The sequence below is a fragment of the Mobula hypostoma genome, chromosome 2 (assembly GCF_963921235.1).
Source record: "Mobula hypostoma chromosome 2, sMobHyp1.1, whole genome shotgun sequence".
NCBI lineage: Eukaryota > Metazoa > Chordata > Chondrichthyes > Myliobatiformes > Myliobatidae > Mobula > Mobula hypostoma.
Genome location: NC_086098.1, coordinates 79,021,168 through 79,049,127, shown reverse-complemented (window position 1 = coordinate 79,049,127; position 27,960 = coordinate 79,021,168). Strand labels below are relative to the sequence as shown.

General features: G+C 42.9%; 1 protein-coding gene across 4 annotated transcripts in view; it reads left to right on the top strand.

Annotated features, from left to right (window-relative positions):
• elovl5 (ELOVL fatty acid elongase 5) overlaps positions 1-27,960 on the top strand; it is a 143,757-nt gene that overhangs the window by 84,969 nt on the left and 30,828 nt on the right. For all 4 annotated transcript variants that reach the window (XM_063039083.1, XM_063039074.1, XM_063039064.1 and 1 more), the window contains 2 exons: positions 12,029-12,216; positions 27,306-27,383. In XM_063039083.1, coding sequence (XP_062895153.1) covers positions 12,029-12,216; positions 27,306-27,383 — 266 coding nt within the window. The remainder of the gene's footprint in view (positions 1-12,028; positions 12,217-27,305; positions 27,384-27,960) is intronic.

Sequence of the window (27,960 nt, the reverse complement as noted above, 5' to 3'; positions counted from 1 at the left end):
TCCCTTTACTCCACTGTAATACTAATATATCTGACTTTAGCTTCTCTCTCTCAAATTGCAGGGTGAATTCTATTATATTATGATCACTGGGCCGTAAAGGTTCCTTTACCTTAAGCTCCCTAATCAGATCGGTTCATTACACAACACCCAATCCAGAATAGCTGATCCCCTGCTGGGCTTAACCACAGACCGATCTGAAAAGCCACCTCGAAGGCATTCTAGAAATATTCTCGCTTGTGATCCAAGATCAACGCCAACCTGATTTTCCCAATCTACCTGCATGTTGAAATTCCCCAGGAGTATTGTAACATTGCCTTTTGACATATTTTTTTTATCTCCTGCTGTAATTTGTGGCCCACATTCTGGCTACTGTTCAGAGGCCTGGATATAATTCCCATCAGGATATTACCCTTGCAGTTTCTTAACTCTACCCACAGTGATTCTACATCTTCCTATGTCATCTCTTTCTGAGGATTTGATTTTTCCCCAACAGAGCCACGCCACCTCCTGTCCCTACCTTCCTGTTTTTTCGATACAATGTGTATCCTTGGATGTTAAGCTCCCAACTATGATCTTTCAGACATGACTCAGCGATGCCCACAACATCATACCTGCCAATCTCCAACTGTGCTACATGATCTTATTCTATATGCAGGGTGCATTCAAATATAGCTGACCAAAGCTGACTGGAGCCATCCCAGTCCTCAATTCGTCACTCTTTGTTTTTTGTCTTGCTGTTACACTGCAACTCAGTTTTGCAATTTTGCCCTATCATCTGCCTGCTTTTCCTGACATTCTCACTACACTCTGCCTCTACTTTTATAGCAACTGTCCCATCCTCAGCCCTATCACTCAGTCAACAGCTCTAGCAAACCTGCCCACAAGGATATTGGTCCCCCTCAGGTTCAGGTGTAACCTATCCCTTTTATACAGGCCACACCTTCCCCAGAAGAGATCTCAATTATCCAGAAATCTGAAACCCTGCCCCCTGTACCAATTCTGTAGCCATGCATTCATCTGTCAAACCATCCTATTCTTACCCTCACTGGTGTGTGTCGCAGGCAGCAATCCAAAGATTACTACCCTGGAGGTCCTGCTTCTCAGCTTTCTACCTAGTTCCCTAAATTCTAATTTCAGGACCTCCTCCCTTTTCCTAACTATATCATTGGTGCCAATTGTACCAAGACTACTGGCTGCTTACTCTTCCCTTTAGAGTGCCATGGACCTGATCAAAGACATCCCTGACCCTAGCACCTAGGAGGCAACATACCATTGGGGTGTTTCTATTGCATCCACAGAGACTCGTGTCTATTCTTCTTAACTGTAGAATTGCCTGTCGATACTGCAATTCCCTTCTCCCCTCTTCCCTTCTGAGCCACAGCACCAGACTCAGTGCCAGAGACCCGTTCGTTGCATTCCTCCTAGATCATCCTCCCCCAAGAGTATCCAAAACAGTATACATATTATGGACGGGATTGGCCACAGAAGTATTCTGTGCTGGCTGCTCATTTCTTTTCCCTCTCCTGACAGTCACCCAACTTAAGCATGACCACCTTCCTTGTAGTAACTCCTATCTGTTACCTCCTCAGTTCCCTGTATGAGCTGAAGGTCATCGATCTGCAGCTCCAATAACTTAGCACATTCTCTGAGGAGCAGCAGCTCAGTGAATCTGGTGCAGATGTGATTATCTGGGAGGCTGGAGGTCTCCCAGAGTTCCCTCATCTCACACAAAGAACACTACACAGCCCCTAGAGCTAACCTCCCTGCTCTAACTATGTACTAACAGATGAAGAATGATGAAGAAGAAACTTCCTAGATATGTACCTTGTCTGATCCTCATCTCACCGAAGCATGATGAGCCAAAGCTTCCCCACTCTAACACTGGTCCACTCACACAATGGCCACTCTGCTTGATTTTTATTTGCCCTTGCTAATGAATCGCTATTTGATTGGGCTGTCAGAGAGGAAAAAATAGTGGCACTGTTGTGCCTTCTTTGAAATGACACTTACGTGTTGGTCTCAGGACAGGTCCTCTGAAATGTTAATGGAAAAGAATATGCTAAACGTCAGCAGCCAGTTGTCAATCATTGGAAAGAAAACAATAAGGGGAGTTGGGAAGCCTGGTTATTTACATCCTTGGAGGAATAATTGAGGTAAACAATGTGGACTGGTGTTACGATTTGTATAACGATGTCATGGAACCAGCCACACAAGATGCTCAGTGGGTCAGGCAGCATCTGTGGAGAGAACCTGAAATATCAACTGTCTATTTTCCTCTGCTGCTGCAAACTGACCCACTAAGCTCAGGATTTGTAATCGGATAGGCTGTTACTGACTTAGATGATGTGAAATTTGTTGATTTGTGTCAGCAGTACAATGCAAAGGCAATAAGTTACTATCAATTACAAAATAAATAAATAATGCAGAACAAAGGAATAATGAGGCTGTGCTTATGGGTTCATGGGCTGTTCAGAAACCTGATGGTGGTGGGGAGGAAGGTGTTCTTAAAATGTTGAGTGTGTGTCTTAAGGCTCTTGCACCTTCTCCCTGATGGTAGCAATGAGAAGAGGGCATGTGCTGGGTGATGGTAGTCCTCAATGATGGATGCCTTCTTTTTGAGGTATTGCCTTTTGAAGATGTCCTCAATACTGGGGAGGCTAGAGCCCATGATGGAGCTGGCTGTGTTTGCAGCTTCCTGCGGCTTTCTCCGATCCTGTGCCCTTCCATCTTAAAGCAACTCTATAGTTCTCTACCACCCACCCTGGCAGCACATACCAGTTACCCACCCCTCCCTGTGTAACAAAACCTGCCTCATACATGGAGTAGAAAGGTAGTGTAGCAGTTAGTACAATGTAGTGCCAGTGATCGGGGTTCAATTCCTGCAGCTGTCTGTAAGGAGTTTGTATGTTCTCCATTTGACCTCGTGAGTTTCCTCCGTGTACTCTTGATTTCCTCACACAGTCTAAAATTGAGTTCGTTAGTAGGTTAATTGGTCACATGGGTGTAATTTGGTAGTACAGGCTCGTTGTGCCAGAAGATTATGTCAGTGTTGTATTTCTAAATAAATAAATAAGCCCCCTTTAAACTTTACCCCTTTCATTATAAATGCTTGCCCTCTGCTGTTACACATTTGGATATAGGTTTAGAATTAGGCCATTCGGGCTAATTCTAACTTAAATCTGGCCAAGTGGTGCCACAACAGTCTCTCATTCAATGTCAGCAAGATTAAGGAGCTTGCCATCAGGAAAGAGGTACAGGAGCCTCAGGACCCACACCACCAGGTTCAAGAACAGTTCCTACCCCTCATCCATCAGGCTCCTGAATAGAGGGGATAGCTTCACTCAACTTCACTTACCCAAACACTGAACTGTTTCCACAACCTATGCACTCACTTTCAAGGACTGATCATCTCATGTTCTCGATATTTATTCCTTATTTATTATTATTATTACTTTCTTTGTGTTTACTGTGAATGCCCACAAGAAAATGAATCTCAGTGTTGTATATGCTGACATATAGTCATAGTCATACTTTACTGATCCCGGGGGAAATTGGTTTTCATTACAGTTGCACCATAAATAATAAATAGTAATAGGACCATAAATAGTTAAATAGTAATTTGTAAATTATGCCAGTAAATTATGAAATAAGTCCAGGAGCAGCCGATTGGCTCGGGATGTCTGACCCTCCAAGGGAGGAGTTGTAGAGTTTGATGGCCACAGGCAGGAATGACTTCCTATGACGCTTAGTGCTGCATCTCGGTGGAATGAGTCTCTGGCTGAATGTACTCCTGTGCTCACCCAGTACATTATGTAGTGGATGGGAGACATTGACCAAGATGGCATGCAACTTAGACAGCATCCTCTTTTCAGACACCACAGTGAGAGAGTCCAGTTCCATCCCCACAACATCACTGGCCTTACGAATCAATTTGTTGATTCCGTTGGTGTCTGCTACCCTCAGCCTGCTGCCCCAGCACACAACAGCAAACATGATAGCACTGGCCACCACAGACTCGTAGAACATCCTCAGCATCGTCCGGCAGATGTTAAAGGATCTCAGTCTCCTCAGGAAATAGAGATGGCTCTGACCCTTCTTGTAGACAGCCTCAGTGTTCTTTGACCAGTCCAGTTTATTGTCAATTCGTATCCCCAGGTATTTGTAATCCTCCACCATGTCCACACGGACCCCCTGGATGGAAACAGGGGTCACCAGTATCTTAGCTCTCCTCAGGTCTACCACCAGCTCCTTAGTCTTTTTCACATTAAGCTGCAGATAATTCTGCTCACACCATGTGACAAAGTTTCCTACCATAGCCCTGTACTCAGCCTCATCTCCCTTGCTGATGCATCCAACTATGGCAGAGTCATTCGAAAACTTCGGAAGATGACAAGACTCTGTGCAGTAGTTGAAGTATACATACTTTGATTATGAATTTACTTTGAACTTTGAGAAGTTTGGAAAAAGTTCATGGACGGGAGGGATACGGAGGGGTGTGGTTTGGGTGCAGGTAGATGGGGCTAGGTAGAAGAACAGATTGCATGGACTAGATAAGACCGAAGGGTCTGTGCCTGTGCTGTGGTGCTCTATGATTTATAAAACTTCTACCTAAGCATCAGGCGCTCCACAGAAAACAACCCTAGTCTGTCAAAGACTGGATTGCATGTATCGGGTTGTTCTGGCAGTGAACTTCAACTCTGAAATGCAGCGTGGTCAAAATAGATTCTGTTCTCAGTGCCAGTGGGTTGTGTTCCGTGGACAGTGTATCATGTAAGTCAGTGTCTGCTGCCATGGTAACCTTTTTCTGTGCCTGCTGTTGGTGTGTGAGCCAAGTTTAGCCACTAGGTGTTAAGGATTGTTTGGTGACTAGACTAGGATGTCCAGCTGACAGAACAGCATAGCCAAAGACTGGTGGCTCCTCCCAATTCAGTGAGTTGTCAGTGGGTTTACAGATTCAAAATTCTGTTTGTGCAGGAGGAATGAGTTCTGATAGCCCCTGCATTAGTGAGTCTGGAGGCCTAGTGTTATGAGCCTCATCATCAGCGAGTCTGGCGTTGGAGGCCTGGTGTTCGGTAATCGGTGGGTTCCGTGGTTGATGTCGAGGTTTGAGACCTGAGCACGGAATCCAGTCTGGAAATTGAGGACCGTTGGGCAGGGCCCTGAGTCTGCGTCTGCTGAAGGCTTGAGTCAGGAGAGGACGGACTGTTTAGGGTTAGAAGACTGTATGTGTGTGAGTGGGAGGAAGGAATGGGGCTTGTTGTGCTGTTGTTATTTTGTTGCATTGGAGTATTGGGGCCGTGCATCTGCTACCTAGGACACTCCAAAGAAACCACGTGGACCTTGGCCGAACATATGTCAAGGTTATTTGTGGTTTGTTCTTTTCTGGTGGCAGGCACATAGAGAAACAGCAGGAGGGAGTTGACGGAGGGGTTGGGGGGGGGATGCGGTAAGGATTGGCCGGCACAGTGGAACAGTGAGTCCTGATCGAGGGATCAGCAGTGGAAAGGGTGAGAAGTTTCAAGTTCCTGGGTGTCAACATCTCTGAAGATCTGTCCTGGGCTCAACATATTGATGCAATTACAAAGAAGGCATGACAGCAGCCATATTTCATTAGGAGTTTGAGGAGACTTGGTATGACACCAAAGACTCGCAAATTTCTACAGATATACTGTGGAGAGCATTCTAACTGATTATATCACAGTCTGGTATGGCAGGAGACCACTGCACAGTCTGAAAAAAGCTGCAGAAAGTTGCGAACTCAGCAAGCTTCATCATGGGCACTAGCCTCTCCAGCATTGAGGACATCTTCAAAAGGCGATGGCTCAAAGTGGTGGCATCCATCATTAAGGAGCCCCATCACCCAGGACATGCCTTTTTCTCATTGCTGCCATTATGGAGGAGGTACAGGAGCCTGAAGGCACACAACGTTTTAAGAACAGCTTTTTCCCCATCACCATCAGGTTTCTGAAGAGAGTGAAACCACGTACACTACCTCAGTATTTTTTTCTTTATTTTGCTCTCTTTTTCAGTACTTATTTATTTTTTTATATATAGTTATTTTGTAATTTATATTTTTTTATTATGTATTTCACTGTACTGCTGCCGCAACACAACATATTTCAAGACATATGCCAGTGATATTAAATCTGATTCTGTTTCTGGGAAGAGCCACTGCCTCACAGGGCCTGTTAGTGCTCTGTGACTTGATGACTTGGAACTCAGCAAACGGCTGCGTAAAGTTGCAGTGCTGTCTGCATTGGAAGCAGCTGCCCTATGACCATAGCAAATCAGGATCGCCATCTTTATTTTTAGACTAGTTTGTATCTGCCAATGACCCTCCCCGTTATAAATGCTGCCCACTTTGGAGACTTAATGGTGGTTATGCTGACTGCGTCATCCTGCCAATTTCCAACCCGTGCTGTTGGTGTAAATGGCTCTTCTTAGAACATAGAACGTTATAGCACAGTACAGACCCTTTGGGCCACAGTGTTGTGCCAACCTTTTAACCTACTCTAAGATCAATGTAATCCTTCACTCTCACAAACTCCACCATTTTTTTTTCAGTGTGTGTCTATCTATGGGTCTCTTAAATGTTCCTAATGTATCTGCCTCTACCACCACCCCGGCAGTGTATTCCATGCACCTATCACTCTCTGTGTAATAAAACCTTATATTGATGTTCTCCCGTACTTTCCTCCAACCATCATAAAATTATGCCCTCTCTTATTAGCCATTTTCACCCTGGGAGAAAGTCTCTGGCTGTCCACACAGTCTATGCCTCTTATTATCTTATACACCTCTATCAAGTCACCTCCCATCATCTCACTCCAAAGGGAAAAGCCTTAGCTTACTTAACCTAGCCTCATTGGAAGTAGAAAATTGATCATAACTGCTGTGATGATATGATAACTAACTGGAGTTTAGGGACACCTTTAGAACAAAGGTGAAAAGTAATTTTTTTTTAGATAGAGTGCAGTGAATGTGTGGAATTCATTGCCACAATTGGTTGTGGAGGACAGGTCATTAGATACATTTAAAGTGGAGTTTGATAGGTACTTAACTAGAAAGGGTGTCAGAAGTTATGAGGAGAAGGCATGAGAATGGGGTTGACAGTCAAAATAAATCAGCCATGATCGAATGGCCTAATTCTGCTCCTATGTCTCAAGGCATGCTCACGTATCCAGGCAGCATCCTTTTATAAAAGATTTTTAAAAATGAAGGTTATCTTTATTTGTCACGTACCTCAAAACATACAGTGAGATACGTCATTTGCTTCAAATTGTGGACTGTGCTGGGCAGCCCGCAAGTGTCGGCACACTTTTGGGCCCAACATAGCACGCTCATACCTCTAACCATATGTCTTTGATAGGTGAGAGGGAACTGGAGCACCCAGAGGAAACCCACTCAGTCACGTGGACAACATACAAACTCTTTACAGGCAGTAGCGGGAATTGAACCCGGATCTTACAGCTTGCACTGTACAGTGATTGTGCTTATCACTACACTATCCTGCCCATAAATCACTTCTGCATCCTCTCTAAAGCTTCCACATCCTTTCTATAATAAGGTGACGGGAAATGAACGCAAATACTCCGTGCGGTTTAACCTCTGGTGTTTCTGGTGTTAAACAGCGTGGTTTCCATCGTGGTCCCACAATATGACTTAGCTGCGCGTGCTCTGGCCTGTGGTTCACAATAGAAGAACCACAGACTGCTATGCTTGTGAACTTTTGTTGAAGGCATAGTCCATCCTCATAAAGTTATTCCGCTGACTTAACGCAAATAATAAAAAGAATTGAATATTAACGTATAGTAAACAGGGAAGGTGGGATATGTGCAGTAATATACTTTTCATAAAAGGGGATGCAAAGGGCTGATGGGTATGGTGAGAAGAGATCGTTTACCTTTGAATTAGCTTCCTCCCTAACTTTATTTGATTTTGTTTGGCACTTGTACACACAGTGGCTACTTTATTAGATACCTCCTGAACCTAATAAAGTGGCCTCTGCATGTATGTTCATGGTCTTCTGCTGCTGTAGCCCATCCATTTCAAGGTTCAATGTGTTGTGCACTCACTGTTGCTGTTCTGCACATCACTGTTGTAAGGCCTGATTATTTGAGTTATTGCTTTCCTGTCAGCTTGAACCAGTGGTGTTTTTCCCACAGAACTGCTGCTCACAGGATGCTTTGTTTTTCATACCATCCTCTCCAAACTCTAGAGATGTGCATTAAAATCCCAGGAGACCAGCAGTTTCTGAGATTTTCAAACCACCCCATCTGACGCCAACAATCATTCCACGGTCAAAGTTACTTAGATTACAGTTTTTTTCCATTCTGTTGTTTGGTGTGATCAACAACTGAACCTCTTGACCATGTCTACATGCTTTTATGCATTGAGAAGCTGTCATGTGATTGACTGTTTCTATATTAACATTAACAAACAGGTGAACAGGTGTAAAGTGGCCACTGAGTGTACATTCCAGCCACGTCACCCCAGCAATCCCACAACCCCATTTAGTGCTAACCTGATCACGGGGCAATTTACAATGACCAGTTAATCTACCTGGTAGGTCTTTGGACTGTGGGAGGACACTGGAGCAGTCGGGGAAAACCCACGCATTCCTCAGGGAGGATGTACAGAGACTCCTTACAGAATGGTGCCGGAATTGAACTCTGAATTCCAGAATTCACCGAGCTGTAATAGCGTCACAATAATCGCTGTGCTACTAATTGCGCAGGGAAGGATTGTTTGGACATCTGTATTTACGGACTAATTATTTAAGCACTACTATAGTACCCAGTTAAATCCTCAAATTGCTGTTCAGTTCCCTAATTAGGACTGGTCAGAAGCTGTTTGTGTGCTGAGAAAGTCTTCATTCTCTCATTTCGATAATCAGTGTGCTTTTCCTATTGTTTAATGAGGGTTCACTGCCGGACCTTAATGGCCGTTCAAACCTCCCCTCCTGCCATAAAAGAGGCAAAGTGACCCACTCATAGGAAACCACAGCTGAACACACAGAGTGTCGATGGTCTTGCCTGTGAAGAATGTGGTTGATATTCAAAACTTTGGAATAAATGAGAGTTTATCTGTGAAATTTTACATTGATTTCTGGGCTGCCACATCTGTTTGAGACAGCATTTCTTCTCTCTCTCTCTCTCTCTCTCTCTCTCTCTCTCTCCCTCTCTCTCTAACTCCTCCCTCTCCCTCACATACTCTCCTCCTCTCTCATTCTCTCACCTGCTGCTATCACTTTCTCCCTCTCTCTGCCCCAACCTTGCTTTCTCCTTGTCCTCCCACCTCTCTCTCTCTCACACACACTCTGTCTCTCACCTGCCCCATCTCTCTTCCTCACTGTGCCCCACCTCCCTCTCTCCTCTCTCAAACACCCTCCCTCCCTTTCGCTCTCCTTCCCTCTCCTCTCAGCCTCACTGACTACCTCCCTCTCTTCCTCTTCCCCTCTCTCTCAATCTCCCTCCCTCTAAGGCTCACTACCTCTCTCTTTCTCTCCCCCCTCTCTCTCTCTCTCTCTTTCCCCCTTTCTTCCCCTCTCTCACCCTCTCCTTCCCTCCCTCCCCCCTTTCTCTAAGCCTCCACTTTAGCCAGCTGTGCAGTGCAAATGAACAACTTGTTACCAAGCTGTGCTTTAAAGTGCATTGAACCGTGACCATTGGCTTAATGCTGGGGAACTGAAGCTTATTCAATGTGCTGCTTAGATAATGACTATTTTTAAGTCCATTAAGAACATAATACAAAAGGTAATTCCAAAAATGTAATTTTATTCAAGCTGTTTTTGTTCACTGTGTACCATTTTCTAATCCAATCAGCGTTTATTTTCAACTTCTTATGAAACAACCTTGCGACTTTTTCACAATTCTTCAATGTTTTGCAATTTATTTTCCTTAGTTGAGACCTGCTTCTTCAAAGTTCAAAGTAAATTTATTATCACAGTACATAATCAGAATTGGGTTTAATATCACTGGGTATATGTCCTGAAATTTGTTGTTTACAGTGCAATACATAATAATACCATAAATTTTAATCAGAAATGTATGTATAAAATTAAATTAAATAAGTAGAAAAACAGAGCAAATAAAGGAAAAAAGTAGTGAGTTTGTTGTCCATTCAGAAATCTGATGGCAGAGGGAGGAGATTCATTTTATTGCAGGTACTTACAGGAAAATAAAATACAACAGTTTTAAGGAAAACTATAAATAACAAAGACTGACAAACAAGTAAGGTACAAAGGAAGACAAATAGTGCAAATAAAATAAAATAAATGAATAATACTGAGAATATGAGTTGCAGTGTTCTTGATAGTGAGTCTATAGGTTGTGGAGTCAGTCCAGTGTGAGGTGAGTGAAGTTAACCACACCGGTTCATGAGCCTGTAGGTTGCCGGGTACAAGGTCAGGAGGATGGTGGTGATAGGATATTAGATCAGGATCCTGTAGGTTGCCAGGTACAAGGTCAGGAGGATGGTGGTAGATGTCTGATGATTGTAGGGTACTGAGTCAGAAGCCTGAAGACTGATAACTGTTCCTGCAACATCTGAAATATAATCAGAAGTTAAGCTCTACACTCAGGGTACCTCCTATACCTAATAAACTAGCCATTGAGTGTATGTTTGTGGTCACCTGCTGCTGCAGCCAGTTCAAGGTACGAGATGTGTGTTCAGAAGTGCTTTTCTACACACACAAAAAGTGCTGGTGAACGCAGCAGGCCAGGCAGCATCTGTAGGAAGAGGTACAGTTGACGTTTCGGGCCGAGACCCTTCGTCAGGACTAACTGAAGAAAGAGCTAGTAAGAGATTCGAAAGTGGGAGGGGGAGGGAAAGACCTAAAATGATAGGAGAAGACAGGAGGGGGAGGGATGGAACTAAGAGCTGGAAAGTTGATTGGCAAAAGGGATACAAGGCTGGAGAAGGGGGAGGATCTGGGACGGGAGGCCTAGGGTTATAGTGAGAGGGACAGAGGGAGAAAAAAGAGAGAAAAAATATATGTAAATAATAAATAAATAAATAAATAAATAAATAAGGGATGGGGTATGAAGGGGAGGTGGGGCATTAATGGAAGCTAGAGAAGTCAGTGTTCATGTCATCAGGTTGGAGGCTACCCAGACGGAATATAAGATATTTACGTTACTCCCACCTTCCTGTCAGCTGTCTGGCCATTCTTCATGAACTCTAGAGACTGTTATGTGTGAAAATCCCAGGAGATCATCAGTTTCTGAGATAGTCAAACCACCCTGTCTGACACCAACAATTGTTCCTCTGTCAAAGTTACTTAGATCAGTTTTTCTGCATTCTGATGTTTGGTCTGGACAACAACTGAACCGCTTGACTATGCCTGCGTGCTTTTATGCATTGAATTGCTACCACATGATTGGCTGATTTGCATTAATGTGCAAGTGTATCTAATAAAGTGGCCACTGAGTGTATATCTGGAACAGACATGCTGTGTTTATTGTATACTTGCAAATTTTGGAAACCCTTTATTCTTGAAGCATTGTTGTCACTTCAGAAGAGCACACACAGCTTGCTGGAGGAACTTAGCTGGTCAGGCCGTGTCGATAGAGAGGAATGAGCAGTTGACCTTTCAGGTTGGGACCCCTCATCAGGATTGGAGAGGAAGGGGGAAAGGAGCCAGTAAGAGAAAGAGGGGAGCAGGGGAGGGGGTTGGAGTACAAGCTGGCATGTACTAGGTAAGACCACATGAGGGGGAAGGTACATGGCTGGATGAGGGGAGGATGACATGAGAAACTTCTTCTCCCTTCCGCATCCACCTTCTGTCTCACCTGGTCTCATACATACTGTACTCCGTCCTCTCTCCCCACTTTCTTGTTCTGGCTTCTATCCCCTTCCTTTCCAGTCCTGATGAAGGGTGGTCGGCTAGAAATGTCAACTGTTTATTCCCCTCCATAGATGCAGCCTGACCTTCTGAGTTACTCCTGCATTTTGTGGGTGTTGCTCTGGATTTCCAGCATCTGCGTTTATGATTTACTGTTCTCATCTCATGTTTCTCTCGTTGCAGATCGCAGAGTTGAGGGCTTTTTCCTTCTAGATACGTACCCTCCTACGTTTATACTTAGTCTCCTATACCTATTTCTGGTTTGGCTCGGACCAAAGTACATGCGGAATAAACCACCCTTATCTTCCAGAGGCGTCCTTGTGGTTTATAACATTGGATTAACTCTCCTTTCCTTATACATGTTCTGTGAGGTGAGAAATTCAAACAATTTGGTCAGTGTTAATGATTGATTTTTGCCTTTTGCTGAGAAGCTTTCCTGTGTTCGGTGCAGTGAAACTCTGATACACAGCATCTGAATGTGCAGGGTTTCCCGAAGTCCTGGTCTGGAATGTGAAATGGGGAACCGAAGTGTAAGTGTTGTCACCGATAATAAAATAAAAGAACAGAAACAGCTGGGCCCAGAACACATGCATTCTTACGACTCAACCATATTTCATTTAGTTGTGTACATTTTCATTTCATTGTAAAATCTTTTTTATTAATTATTATTAAATATCAACAAAAAAAATACATTAAGGTAATCAAGTCAACATGTCAATATGTACAATGAAGAATTAAATTACCAAATAACTGATTAACAAAGCTAAACAACATATCAATAATAATAAGAAAAAAATAAAGTGCTAAGAATTTTTTTTGAAAGAAAAAAGAAGGAAAAAAAAAGAACCCCTACTAACTCAAAAAAAAACTTAAATAAAACCATTCGGAGCACAACCCCGGAGCTATACGCCATACGAGCTTCCATAAAAGAAAAACATCTCCGCCAACGCAAATCCATTTAAACAAAAATCAGAAGGAAGACATCTTAATTAACTCAAATCAGATGATAGCGGGCAAATGAACCCCATCTTTTCTCAAAATGAAATTGGGGATCAAAAGTTCGACTTCTGATTTTCTCCAAACTAAATAAACTAAGACATAGCATCACCTGAGGCCCAGAACACATCCATTCTTACGACTCAAACATATTTTATTTAGTTGTGTACAAGAAGAACCGCATGGCTCCTATTACCTCATTGTTCTGAAGCCAGGACAGAAAACTTATTTTTATGCAAATTGGTTTATCAGTTATGGACATTGACCATTTGGTAAATTGTATGTGTTTGAATTCCTTCCTCGCAAGATCAATCACCATTCACAATAGAGGTGTTAAAAGTCAACAGAAACTGCAAGCTGACAGCTGATGATACTCTGAGGATAGTAAAGCAATTGTGCATTAGTTGCTGGGTGTGTTTCACAGCCTTCCGTTATTCCTACCTCATCATTCTCCGGCATCCCTTACTTGTCTAGCTCCAGTATCCACTGCCTCAGGCCCTTCCACTCACCCCTCCACCCCCCACGCCTATCCTGTCTGTGATAAGCAGAGGTGTCCCTGAAGGTCTCACTTCAAAGTTCTCCCTTGTCTGAGTTTGGCTAAACACTGCCACGGTCAGGATGTTGTCCTTAACTTTTGCCTAACCACAGCTTCCATATAAGCAGGTTGTGTAACCAGAGCCATGGATCTAGATGGTAGCTGAGACCGAGGCGCAGACTGAAGATTGGGCTGAATGGTTGAGACAGGAGTCTGAGACACCAGGGGGTCAGCAATGTCGCTGGTTGAGTGGCTGGAACGGAGATTGGGAATCCACATGGAACATTGAACAGTATAGCACAGGAACAGGCTCTTCTGCCCAAGCCAATTAAATTTTTATTTTATTTTCTTTAGAGGTACAGTGTGGAACAGATCCTTCCAGCCCAATGAGCCGTACCGCCCAGCAGCACACATATCTAACCCAAGCTTAATTACATACAATTTACAATAACCAGTTAACCTACTAACTTTGGACAGCAGGATAAGCTGGAGTACCAGGTGGAAACCCACGTGTTCAAGGGGAGGACATACAAGCTCCATTATAATGGAATTAAACTCCAAACTCCAAAAAGCTCCCAAGCTATAACAGTGTCACACTAACTGCAGCCTCGTTTATATCGCTGCAATGTGATTTCCTGTCATATTATACTCAATTGCAACAATTTCTCAGGTTAAAACATCGGCACAATATTATATGTCTGTATTGTGCTGCACTGTTCTATGTTATGAATCCAATACATTCAAAAGAAGCAAAAAATTAATAAGCGCTGTGGATCCCAGCTCCATCTTCCATTTCAGAATCAGAATCAGGTTTAATATCACTAACATATGTTGTAAAATTATTCTTTTGATGCAGAGCAGTGCAATAATTTTAAAAACTGTTAATTACAATAAGAAATATATATTTATATATATTACACACACACAACACAAACAATCAGTGGATTCTGGTTAATTGGGAAACCTCAGGACCAATGCATTTTAATCAGCTGCCTCAATTATCCGAAGTTTCATGGAAATAGTTTAAAGGATAAAGTACCATTCAACTGAGTAACAAATTATGTATTTAAATGAAACATAGAAACATGGAAAACCTACAGCACATTACAGGCCCTTGGGCCTACAATGCTGTGCCGAACATGTACTTACTTTCGAAATTACCTCAGGTTACCCATAGCCCTCTATTTTTCCAAACTCCAAGTACCTATCCAGGAATCTCTTAAAAGACCCTATTGTATCCGCCTCCACCACCATTGCCGGAAGCTCGTTCCACGCACTCACCACTCTGCATAAAAAACTTACCCCTGACATCTCCTTTGTACCTACTGCCAAGCACCTTAAAACTGTGCCCTCTTGTGTTAGCCATTTCAGCCCTGGGACTATCCAAGTGATCAATACCTCTCATCATCTTATACACCTCTATCAGGTCACCTCTAATCCTCTGTTGCTCCAAGGAAAAAAGGCCAAGTTCACTCAACCACTGAAATGAAATACAGAACAAATTGGAACACTACCAATGTTACCATGGTACTATAAAACAGTGTATTAGTTCTTATAGTTATCAATGAGGAATTCATTCTGTGTATGCTGCCGTGTTCTTTTGACTGTAAATTAACAAAATCAGTGCATGCACCTAGTGCAGATGATGGACTGCCTTCATTGCCTTCCTGCATGAAGTAGTGTCAAAAATCACTGCTTTTTAATTTGGCATTGGTTGTCTGAAATGAATAACATAACACAAGCATACATAACTGACGCTATTTAAAAAATTTTCTCTAAGACAGTGCAGTATCGACAGCCACACAAGTGCATGCAACTGACACTATTTAGAAACTGTTGGATCTTCCAAATCTTCATTTCATTGAATACTTGAAACCATAGTGAGCAAAACAGTTCGGCATTGTCTTACTGCTTATTTCTCTCCAACTGGCAGTGACAAAAATCACTGTTTTATGAACACTAACACACACAACTGACACTATTTAAAAAATGTTTGCTCTAAGCACGGTGGAATGTCTTAACAGCCACACAAGCGCATGCACTAGTTGGAAACTGTTTGGCAACAGTCACCTGTCCCAATTAAGAGGCATAGTGTCCAGGTAGTGAAGGGAATCCCAGCTATTTTCTCAATTCATTTTTATTCTTTAAGAGGTGTCCCAAATAAATGGCTGACCTGATTAACCGATGGCCCAATTAACCAGAATCCATTATATAAATTAAATAAATAGTGCAAAAAGGGAACAAAAATAGTGAGGTAGTGACCATGGGTTGTTTCATTGCCTGTTCAGAAATTCAGAAATCTGATAGCGGTGAGGAAGAAGCTGGCCTAAAACCATGAGTGTGTGTCTTCAGACTCCTGTATCTCCTCCTTGATGGTAGCAATGGGAAGAGGGTATGCTCTGGGTCATTGGGGTCCTTAATGATGGATGTGCCTTTTTGAGGAATCACTTTTTAAACATGTCCTCGATGCTGGGGTGGCTAGTGCCCATAAGTTTACAACCCTCTGCAGCTTCTGATCTGTGCAATGGTGCCTCCATACCAGATGGTGATGCAGCCGGTTAGTGATGCATCTCATATGTGTTCCTGACCCCTGGGATTCTGTACTCCAACCCATGTTCCTGATCTTTGGTTTCTTGATACCCCTGGCCACACATCTGGCTTACAACTCAGAACCCCGCCCCAGCTACACTTTGAACCCCCTTTTCACGATCTGGAATAAGGAGTGGGCCACATACCAGACTATCTGTCACTTGGACACTGAATTATTGGAGTTTCAGTCTCGTTACATGTTGCCATGTGTTACTGCTTTCAGAAAAGCAGAAGAAAATGGCAAACACAAATTGCTATAGGAACTCAGCAGATCAGATAGCACCAATGGAGAGGAGTAAACAGTCAATGTTTCGGGCCAAGACACTCCAACAGGACATCTCACCTGAAATGTCAACTCTTCATTCCTCTTTATAGATGCTGCCCGACCTTCTGAATTCCTGCAGCAATTTGTGTGTTGAGCTGGATTTCCATCATTTGCCGAATCTCTTGTGTTTAGAAATTGAGGAAAAGTGAAATAATCTAAAGGATGTAATATTTCCGTAGATATATTTATTGGATGTGAAATTTTAGCATACTTCAAACACTACCTGACAGTGGTTCTAGAGGAGCTTGTGTGTTTAAACTATAAATTTCAATTATGATCCTTTCAGCTCAATTCTTTATTAGTCTGACCTGTTAGTTAATGACTTCACATGTATTTAACTTAACAGGTAAATATGAGTGAATAAAGTTTACAGTGATGGTGAAGAAAGGCAGAGAGGGGTTATTCAGTGTGCTAAGGTTGCAGTGATAGGGAAAGAATGAGGGCCTACTGGGTGAGCAGAAGTTACACTGATAGGGAGAGGAGGCATTGAGAAGGTGAAGGGTGGGCAGAGGTTACAGTGATGGACAGCGAGGGTTTATTGGGTGGACATGGATGGTCAATAGACAATAGACAATAGGTGCAGGAGGTGATTGTGGCTGATCATCCACAATCAGTATCCAATTCCTGCTTTATCCCCATAACCTTTGATTCCACTATCTTTAAGAGCTCTATCCATCTCTTTCTTGAAAGCAGCCAGAGACTTGGCCTCCACAGCCTTCTGGGGCAGAGCATTCCATATATCCACCACTCTCTGGGTGAAAAAGTTTTTCCTCAACTCCATTCTAAATGGCCTACCATAGAACCATAGAACCATAGAAACTACAGCACAGAAACAGGCCTTTTGGCCCTTCTTGGCTGTGTCGAACCATTTTCTGCCTAGTCCTACTGACCTGCACACGAACCATATCCCTCCATACACCTCCCATCCATGTATCCGTCCAATTTATTCTTAAATGTTAAAAAAGAACCCGCATTTACCACCTCATCTGGCAGCTCATTCCATACTCCCACCACTCTCTGTGTGAAGAAGTCCCCCCTAATGTTCCCTTTAAACTTCTCCCCCCTCACCCTTAACCCATGTCCTCTGGTTTTTTTCTCCCCTTGCCTCAGTGGAAAAAGCCCGCTTGCATTCACTCTATCTATACCCATCATAATTTTATATACCTCTATCAAATCTCCCCTCATTCTTCTACGCTCCAGGGAATAAAGTCCTAACCTATTCAACCTTTCTCTGTAACTCAGTTTCTCAAGTCCCGGCAACATCCTTGTAAACCTTCTCTGCACTCTTTCAACCTTATTTATATCCTTCCTGTAATTTGGTGACCAAAACTGAACAGAATACTCCAGATTCGACTTCACCAATGCCTTATACAACCTCATCATAACATTCCAGCTCTTATACTCAATACTTTGATTAATAAAGGCCAATGTACCAAAAGCTCTGTTTACAACCCTATCTACCTGTGATGCCACTTTTAGGGAATTTTGTATCTGTATTCCCAGATCCCTCTGTTCTACTGCACTTCTCAGTGCTTTACCATTAACCCTGTATGTTCTACCTTGGTTTGTCCTTCCAATGTGCAATACCTCACACTTGTCTGTATTAAACTCCATCTGCCATTTATCAGCCCATTTTTCCAGCTGGTACAAATCCCTCTGCAGGCTCTGAAAACCTTCCTCACTGTCTACTACACCTCCAATCTTTGTATCATCAGCAAATTTGCTGATCCAATTTACCACATTATCATCCAGATCATTGATATAGATGACAAATAACAATGGACCCAGCACTGATCCCTGTGGCACACCACTGGTCACAGGCCTCCACTCAGAGAAGCAATTCTCTACTACCACTGTTTGGCTTCTTCCATTGAGCCAATGTCTAATCCAATTTACCACCTCTCCACGTATACCTAGCGACTGAATTTTCCTAATTAACCTCCCATGCGGGACCTTGTCAAAGGCCTTACTGAAATCCATGTAGACAATATCCACTGCCTTCCCTTCATCCACTTTCCTGGTAACCTCCTCAAAAAACTCCAATAGATTGGTCAAACATAACCTACCACGCACAAAGCCATGTTGACTCTCCCTAATAAGTCCCTGTCTATCCAAATGCTTGTAGATTCTGTCTCTTAGTACTCCCTCCAATAACTTACCTACTACCGACATTAAACTTACCGGCCTATAATTTCCCGGATTACTTTTCGATCCTTTTTTAAACAACGGAACAACATGAGCCACTCTCCAATCCTCCGGCACCTCACCTGTAGACAGCGACATTTTAAATATTTCTGCCAGGGCCCCCGCAATTTCAACACTAGTCTCCTTCAAGGTCCGAGGGAACACCCTGTCAGGTCCCGGGGATTTATCCACTTTAATTTTCCTCAAGACAGCGAGCACCTCCTCCTTTTCAATCTGTACAGTTTCCATGATCTCACTACTTGATTCCCTTAATTCCATAGACTTCATGGCAGTTTCCTTAGTAAATACAGACGCAAAAAGCCTGTTTAAGATCTCCCCCATTTCCTTTGGTTCTGCACATAGCTGACCACTCTGATCTTCAAGAGGACCAATTTTATCCCTTACAATCCTTTTGCTCTTAATATACCTGTAAAAGCTCTTTGGATTATCCTTCACTTTAACTGCCAAGGCAACCTCATGTCTTCTTTTCGCCCTCCTGATTTCTTTCTTAAGTATTTTCTTGCACTTCTTATACTAATACCCCTAATTCTTAAACTGTGGTCTCTGGTTCTGGACTCACCCATCAGCGGGAACATGCTTTCTGCCTCCAGCGTGTCCAATCCCTTAATAATCTTATATGTTTCAATAAGATCCCCTCTCAGCCTTCTAAATTCCAGAGTATACAAGCCCGGTCGCTCCAATCTTTCGACATATGACAGACCCGCCATCCCGGGAATTAACCTTGTGAACCTACGCTGCACTCCCTCAATAGCAAGAATGTCCTTCCTCAAATTTGAAGACCAAAACTGCACACAGTACTCCAGGTGTGGTCTCACCAGGGTCCTGTACAGCTGCAGAAGAACCTCTTTGCTCTTATACTCAATTCCCCTTGTTATGAAGGCCAGCATGCCATTAGCTTTCTTCACTGCCTGCTGTACTTGCATGCTTGCTTTCAGTGACTGATGTACAAGAACACCTAGATCTCGTTGTGCTTCACCTTTTCCTAACTTGACTCCATTTAGATAATAATCTGCCTTCCCGTTCTTACCACCAAAGTGGATAACCTCACATTTATCCACATTAAACTGCATCTGCCATGCATCTGCCCACTCACCCAGCCTGTCCAAGTCACCCTGCATTCTCATAACATCCTCCTCACATTTCACACTGCCACCCAGCTTTGTGTCATCGGCAAATTTGCTAATGTTACTTTTAATTCCCTCGTCTAAATCATTAATATATATTGTAAACAGCTGCGGTCCCAGCACTGAACCCTGCGGTACCCCACTGGTCACCGCCGGCCATTCCAAAAGGGACCCATTAATCGCTACTCTTTGTTTTCTGTCAGCCAGCCAATTTTCAATCCATGTCAGTACTCTGCCCCCAGTACAATGTGCCCTAATTTTGCCCACTAATCTCCTATGTGGGACTTTATCAAAGGCTTTCTGAAAGTCCAGGTACACTACATCCACTGGCTCTCCCTTGTCCATTTTCATAGTTACATCCTCAAAAAATTCCAGAAGAATTTCATCTGTTCTAATTTCATCTTTTATAATTGACTCCAGCATCTTTCCCACCACCGACGTCAGACTAACTGGTCTATAATTCCCTGTTTTCTCTCTTCCTCCCTTCTTGAAGAGAGGGACAACATTAGCCACCTTCCAATCCACAGGAACTGATCCTGAATCTATAGAACATTGGAAAATGATTACCAATGCGTCCACGATTTCTAAAGCCACCTCCTTAAGTACCCTGGGATGCAGACCATCAGGTCCCGAGGACTTATCAGCCTTCAGACCCAGCAGCCTATCCAACACCATTTCCTGCCTAATATAAATTTCCTTCAATTCATCCATTACCCTAGGTCCTTTGGCCACTATTACATCTGGGAGATTGCTTGTGTCTTCCCTAGTGAAGACAGATACAAACTACCTGTTCAACTCATCTGCCATTTCCTTGTTCCCCATAATAAATTCACCCGCTTCTGTGTTCAAGGGCCCAATTTTGGTCTTAACTATTTTTTTCCTTTTCACATACCTAAAGAAGCTTTTACTATCCTCCTTTATATTCTTGGCTAGTTTACCTTCGTACCTCATTTTTCTCCGCGTATTGCCTTTTTAGTTACCTTCTGTTGCTCTTTAAAAGTTTCCCAATCCTCCGGCTTCCCACTCGTCTTTGCTATGTTATACTTCTCTTTTATTTTTATACTGTCCATTCCTTACCTTGTCAGCCATGGCCTCCCCTTACTCTCCTTAGGATCTTTCTTCCTCTTTGGAATGAACTGATCCTGTACCTTCTGCATTATTCCCAGAAACACTTGCCATTGCTGTTCCACTGTCATCCCTGCTAGGGTATTGTTCCATTGAACTTTGGCCAGCTCCTCCCTCATAGCACCATAGTTCTCTTTGTTCAACTGTAATACTGACACTTCCGAGTTTCCCTTCTCCCTCTCAAATTGTAGATTAAAACTTAACATATTATGGTCACTACCTCTTAATGACTCCTTTACCTCGCGGTCCCTGATCAAATCCGGTTCATTGCACAACACTAAATCTAGAATTGTGTTCTCTCTGGTAGGCTCCAGTCCAAGCTGTTCTAAGAATCCATCTCGGAGGGACTCCACAAACTCCCTTCCTTGGGGTCCAGTACCAACCTGATTCCTCCAGTCTACCTGCATGTTGAAGTCCCCCATAACAACTGTAGCATTACCTTTGCGACATGCCAATTTTAACTCCTGATTCAACTTACACCCTACATCCAGTCTACTGTTTGGGGGCCTGTAGATAACTCCCATTAGGGTCTTTCTACCCTTAAAATTTCTCAGTTCTATCCATACTGACTCTACGTCTCCTGATTCTATGTCCCCCCTCGCAAGGGACTGAATATCATTCCTCACCAACAGAGCCACCCCACCCCCTCTGCCCATCAGTCTGTCCTTTCGATAGGACGTATATCCTTGAGTATTCATTTCCCCGGCCCTGTCCACTTGAAGCCATGTCTCTATTATTCCCACAACATCATACTTACCAATTTCCAACTGTGCCTCAAGCCCATCCACTTTATTTCTTATACTCCGTGCATTCATATACAATACTTTTAATTCATTACTCCCCTCACCTCCCATATCAATTCCTATTTCACTTGGCCATACTGTACGATCCCTTCTTGAGCTTTCTGCTCTGTTGATTCTGCTGTCATTCTTAGCTTTTCTTATTCTCAGTTTCCCTTTATCTCCATCCTTATGTTTCCAGTTTGTCCCCTCCCCCCACTACTTTGTTTAAACACACCCGTGTTGCAGAGACAAACCTGCCTGCCAGAATGCTGGTGCCCCGCTTATTAAGGTGCAACCCGTCCCTTTTGTACAATTCATCCTTACCTCGAAACATACCCCAGTGGTCCAAGAATGTAAATCCTTGCTTCCTGCACCAGTTCCTCAGCCACACATTCAGATCCATTATCTCCCTGTTCTTGACCACTCCAGCACGGGGAACTGGAAGCAAACCGGAGATAACCACCCTGGAAGTCCTGCTTTTCAGCCTTCTTCCAAGTTCTCTGAAGTCACGCTGTAGGATGTCTTTCCTCTTCTTCTTCACGTCATTTGTGCCGATATGCACCACCACTTCCGGATGCTCACCTTCACTCTTGAGGATTCCTTGCAATCGGTCCGTGACATCCTGGATCCGGGCACCAGGGAGGCAACACACTATCCTTAAATCTCGCCTGTTGCCACAGAAACCCCTTTCGGTACCTCTCACTATGGAGTCCCCTACTACCATGGCTCTGCCTGACGTCTGTCTCCTCAGCTTTGCCTCAGCGCCAATTGTTGACTCGCAGACCCGTCGGCCTCTCAGACTGGCACTGTCTTCTGTCCCGACAGCTTCCAAGAGGGAGAACCTGTTTACGAAAGGCACATTTCCCGGGGTCTCCTGTACTTCAAGCATCCTTTCCTTGCTCATGGTCGTCCTCCTTCTCTCTTCCTATATCCTGAGTGTAACGACCTCACCGTAGGTCCTGTCCAGAAAACTCTCGTTCTCCCGGATGAACCTAACGTCATCCAGTTGCCTCTCCACTGCTGCAACACGGTCCTTCAGAAGCTGAATCTGGACGCATTTTCCACAGGTGCAGGAGCCAGAGGCACTATCAGTGTCCCTGACCTCCCATATCATGCACGCAGCACACTCAATCAGCCTAGCGGTCATCTCTTCACCACTTCTCACCTTCTCCAACTGTGGCATAGTCTCCACTCTCAGCCTCCTCGCCGAAGACTCCTGAGCCAAAGACTCACACTTTTCTCGCAAGGCACTTCCCTCGACAAGGCCGCTCCCCTAGGGCAAGCCTTGCTTATATTAGCTGATAATTTGAGTAATTAGCTTCACCTCCCGTGCCTCCTCCGACCTGGAAGGTCTGTTTAGCTCAGTGAGGGGTTATTCAGTGAATAGAGGGTACAATGATGGGAATGCAGTCAGAGAGGGGTTATTGTGTGGTCTGGGGTTACAGTGATGGGGAGGCAGTGAGGGGTTATTAGGTTTACAGGGGTTGCAGTGATAGGAGGCAGTGAGGGGTTAATGGGTGGTCAGGGGTTATAGTGATGAGAGCAGGATGCAGTGATACAAATTGAAGATGAAGATTGGAATTTCAAATGAAGGTATTTTTTAAAACAGAAACTTCCCTGGTTCAACGATCACAACTGATAGTTGAATGCAAATGAAAACTTGGCATGGCAACATCTACACACCACTCATTTGAATCAGAATTGCTCAACTGGGAGAACAGCAAGAATATTTGCATTTAGTTGAACATTTCTTAATTTATAAAGTGTTTTGTATAGATTACCTGCTGGTGTGGTGGTAGAGGCAGGTACATCAAGGACATTTAAGAAACTCTTAGGCCCATGGATGATAAAAAAAATGGAGGGCTATGTAGGAGAGAAGGATTAGATTAATCTTAGAACAGGTTAAAAGGTTGGCACAACATAGTGGGCCAAAGGGCTTTACTGTGCTGCAGTGTTCTATGTTCTGTGCTCTGCGTGAAACTCCGTTTATGTTGTTGGGTGTTTCTATCTATCGATCCAAGGTAGTCAGGTTCATATAGTTCAGTATTCATTGTCATTGTGTACGAAAGGAAATGAATGATTTGCCAAGAGATACCTTAACTTACACACAAAATAAAAACAAAAAGTTAACAACCTCCATCCAATCCATGAATGCAGTAAAAGTGATTGCTACCAGCATGTTTAAAAGGACCACATTATCTTTTTAGTTAAGGGGACTTTTTCACAATTCACCATGGATTAAAAGCCAGTTTCCGAGTGTACTGTTTCAAATTACTGGGACTGGAAAGGGCAGTTGTCTGGTTGTTAAATATGTAAAATGGTCACGTTGTCAGTGTAAGTAAACCGCAGCACTGTAGAGCAACTAAACCCAAAATAACTCAGCATTAATATACTTTTTGTTTCGGTCACCCCACCCCCTCCCATGACTAATGACTTCTGAATGGCATGTGTATATGGGGCGGGGTTAACAGTCGCTGCCTGGTGTCTCACACAAAATGAGAGTGCAAAACTCGGGATTTGGCCTAGAGGCAAGTTCCTAGCAAGGTTTAAGGAGGTTGGGCTTAGGGCAGGTCATTATAGTGGCAGAAGCATCTCTTGGTCCAAGGCAGTCAGGTCAATATTTAGTGAGTGTTCATTCAGGCCATGTCGTCTAAAGGAAATGAATGACCTGTCAAGAGGTATGTTAATTTACAGAAAAAACAACAAATTAACAATCTCCATACAATCCATGAATTCAGTAAAAATAATTGCTAATACCTCAAAGTTCAAGTTCAAAGTAAATTTATTAGCAACGTTTTACCATCTACTGTGCTACCCTGAGATTTGCTTTCTTGCAAGGGTTCACACAAAAAAAAGAGTTTTATGAAAAACGTATGAATAAACAAAGACTGACCAACACAATTGGCAAAAGATTACAAACTGTGCAAATAAAAATATACTGAGAACATGAGCTATAAAGAGTCCTTGAAAGTGAGTCTGCAGGTCGTAGAATCAGTTCAGAGTTGAGGTGAGTGAAAATATGGAGCCTGGTGGTAGTAGAGTTCTAACTGCTCATTAATGTGATGGAGTGGGACCTAAGGCTTCAGTACCTCCCGCCTGATGGTAGCAGTGAGAAAAGAGCATGGCCTGGATGGTGGATGCTCTTTCTTGTGACAGTGCTTCATGTAAATACACTCAATGGTGGAGTGGGTTTTGCCTGTGATGGACTGGGCTGTACTAACATTTTCATGTAGCCTTTTCTATTCCCGGGTATTGGTATTTCCATACCAAGCCATGAAGTGATCTAACCTTTTAGGATACTCTCCACTCTGCATCAATAGAAACTTATCAAAGTTTTTGATGACATGTCAATCTATGCAACCTTTTAAGAAAGTATCTGATTGTCTACCCGATCAATGCCACTCATAATTTTATAAACCTCTATTAGATCTCCCCTCAGCCTCAGATTGGTCAAGAAAGGCAGTGAGAATTTTTGAGTAACACACAGAAAATGATGGAGGAATTCAGCAAGTCAGGTAGCTTCGATGGAGAGGAATAAACAGTCAACATTTGCTGTTTCAGTCAGACCATGCTGTTTCACGCCATGACTCTCTGGCACACATGTGATTAGCTAATGCATCAGGAATGTAGCTCAAATTTAGGATCTCAAAGTATCAATATGTTTTGGATAATCTACAGATAAACCTTCTAAGTTACACACAAAATATTGGAGGAAGTCAGAAGGCCAGGCTGCATCTTCGGAGGCGAATAAACAGCTGACATTTCAGGCCAAGAAACTTAATCAGGACTGAAAAGGAAGGGGGAAACAAACAGAATAAGTAGGTTGGGGGCGGGGGGAGGGAAGGAGGACAAGCTGGCAGGAGATAGGTAAAACCAGGTGAGGGGGAAGGTGGGTGGGTGGGAATTCTTATCGTCTGCTGTGACACAGTACAGTGGTGGAACAAGATCATTAGTTTTTTTCTACAGGGAATTGGATCTGGGACAATCACACTTATACATCTGTCAATCTACATGCACGGCTTGTTGATGTTTCACACTTCATTGTGTCATTTATGAGATTTTGAGATTAAAAACACTGCTGAGAAACTAATCCTCGGGCAAGAAACCAATTAAATTGAGTGTAATGTGCAATGGATTTAACAAATGCCTGTGGTTTCTTGAGTTTGGTGGAACAAGTTCTTCATGCTAATATACAGTCAGTGGCCACTTTATTAGGTACAGGAGATACCTAATAAAGTGGCCACCGTGTATTTCCTGTATGTTCGTGGTCGTCCGTTGCTTTAGGCCATCTACTTCAAAGTTTGACGTTTTGTGCATTGAGAGATGCTCTTCTACACACCACTCTTGTAACACGTTATGCCACCACTGAAGTCAGGCTAACTGGCCTATAATTTCCTTTCTTCTGCTTCCCTCCTTTCTTGAAGAGTGGAGTGACATTTGCAATTTTCAGCTCCTCCAGAACCATTCCAGAATCTAGTGATTCTTGAAAGTTCATTTCTACAGCATTCAAATTCTCTTCAGCTACCTCTTTCAGAATTCTGGGGTGTAGTCAGTCTGGTCCAGGTGACTTATCTACCTTCAGACTTTTCAGCTTCCGAAGCACCTTCTCCCTAGTAATAGCAACCTGGCTCACTTCTGCCCTGTGGCCCTCTAAGATTTATAGCATACTGCTAATGTCTTCCACTGTGAAGACTGATGCAAAACAAAGTTAATAAATTTCACGACACATGCCGGTGATAATAAACCTGATTTTGATTCTGATTCTGAAAATATGTATTAAATTCTTCTGCCATTTTTTTGTCCCCAATGACTATGTCTCCAGCATCATTTCCCGTCGTCCTATATCCACTCTCCTCTCTTTTACTTTTTACACATCTGAAAAACTGTTGCTATCCTCTTCGATATTATTGGCTAACTTGCCTTCATATTTCATCTTTTCTCTCCCTATGGATTTTTAGTTGCCTTCTGCTGGTTTTTAAAAGAATCCCAGTTGTATAACTTCCCACTAATTTTGCTATATTTTATGTCCTCTCTTTTCCTTTCATGCTGTCTTTGACTTCCCTTGTCAGCCATGGTTACTTCCTCTTCCCTTTAGAATACTTCTTCATCTTTGGGATGTATCTATCCTACACCTTCTGAATTACTTACTCCCAGATATTCCAGCCATTGCTGTTCTGACATCATGCCTAATAATCCCTTTCCAATTAACTTTGGCCAGCTCCTCTTTCATGCCTCTGTAATTCCCTTTGCTTTACTATAACACTGATACATCTGACTTTATCTTCTCTCTCTCAGACTGCTGGGAGAATTCTATCATATTAATATCACTCCTGCCTAAGGGTTCCTTTACTTTAAGCTTCCTAATCAAATCAGGTTCATTACACAGCACCCAATCTAGGACTGCCTTTCCCCTCGTGGGCTCAACCATAAGTTGCTCTTGAAATCTATCTCATAGGTGTTCTACAAATTCCCTTTCTTGGGATTCAGCACCAAACTGATTTTCCCAAACTACCCACCTGCAGATTGAACCACAACCCCAATCTCCAATGGCTATCATAGCTTTGACTTTTTACATGCCTTTATATATTTGCATTAATGAGCAGGTGTATGTAATAAAGTGGCCACTGAGTGTGTACACTGGAGTTCTATTAAATCTGATTCTAATAATGGTTCTGGAGTGTTATTATTTTTTGTAGCCCTTACATAAAATACTGTTTCTTTGTTAATTACTTTGAGATGAAATTTCAGTAACTACAAACATGTCTATCTGTTTCCTCAGCTGGTGAAAGGTGTTTGGGATGGTGGATACAGTATTTTCTGTCAGGACACGCACAGCGCTGGTGAGGCTGATCTTAAGGTAAATTGTGTTACGTCTGCGCTAAATGAGAGTGGAATCGTACCTGGGATGATGACCTCCAGAGGCCTGAAAGGATATTTGTTTGCTGCTATTTCAGATGCTTGCTTTTATGATTTAAGATGAACTTTTTTTGTTACATGTACATCAAAACATAAAGTGAAATGTGTCATTTGTGTCAAAATCAAAACAGCCATTTGCTTAATCTTATTTAAATAACTTCTCTGATATCATTCGTAAGGATGAAATGTGAGTGTATTTACATCTGAATTTTTCCCCTTAGGCTGCATAATAAAATGACTAGATGTTATGATGTAGAATGCAACGTCGTCCTGTCACCAAGATCTTTAATGCCCTGACTCTGGCCTGGGATTTTAGCTGTTTAAAAGATATTTCCCTTTTTTTATTTTGCAATCTCTGAGAGCATAGAATTCATTGATGTCCTTGGATAAGTGATTAAGAATATCCAGCTGTGGCAGTTTTAGCATAATGCTATAATCACACGAGCAACCGAGGTTCAATTCCACTGTTGTCTGTCAAAGGTTGTATGTTCTCTCTGTAATCGCGTGGGTTTCCTCCA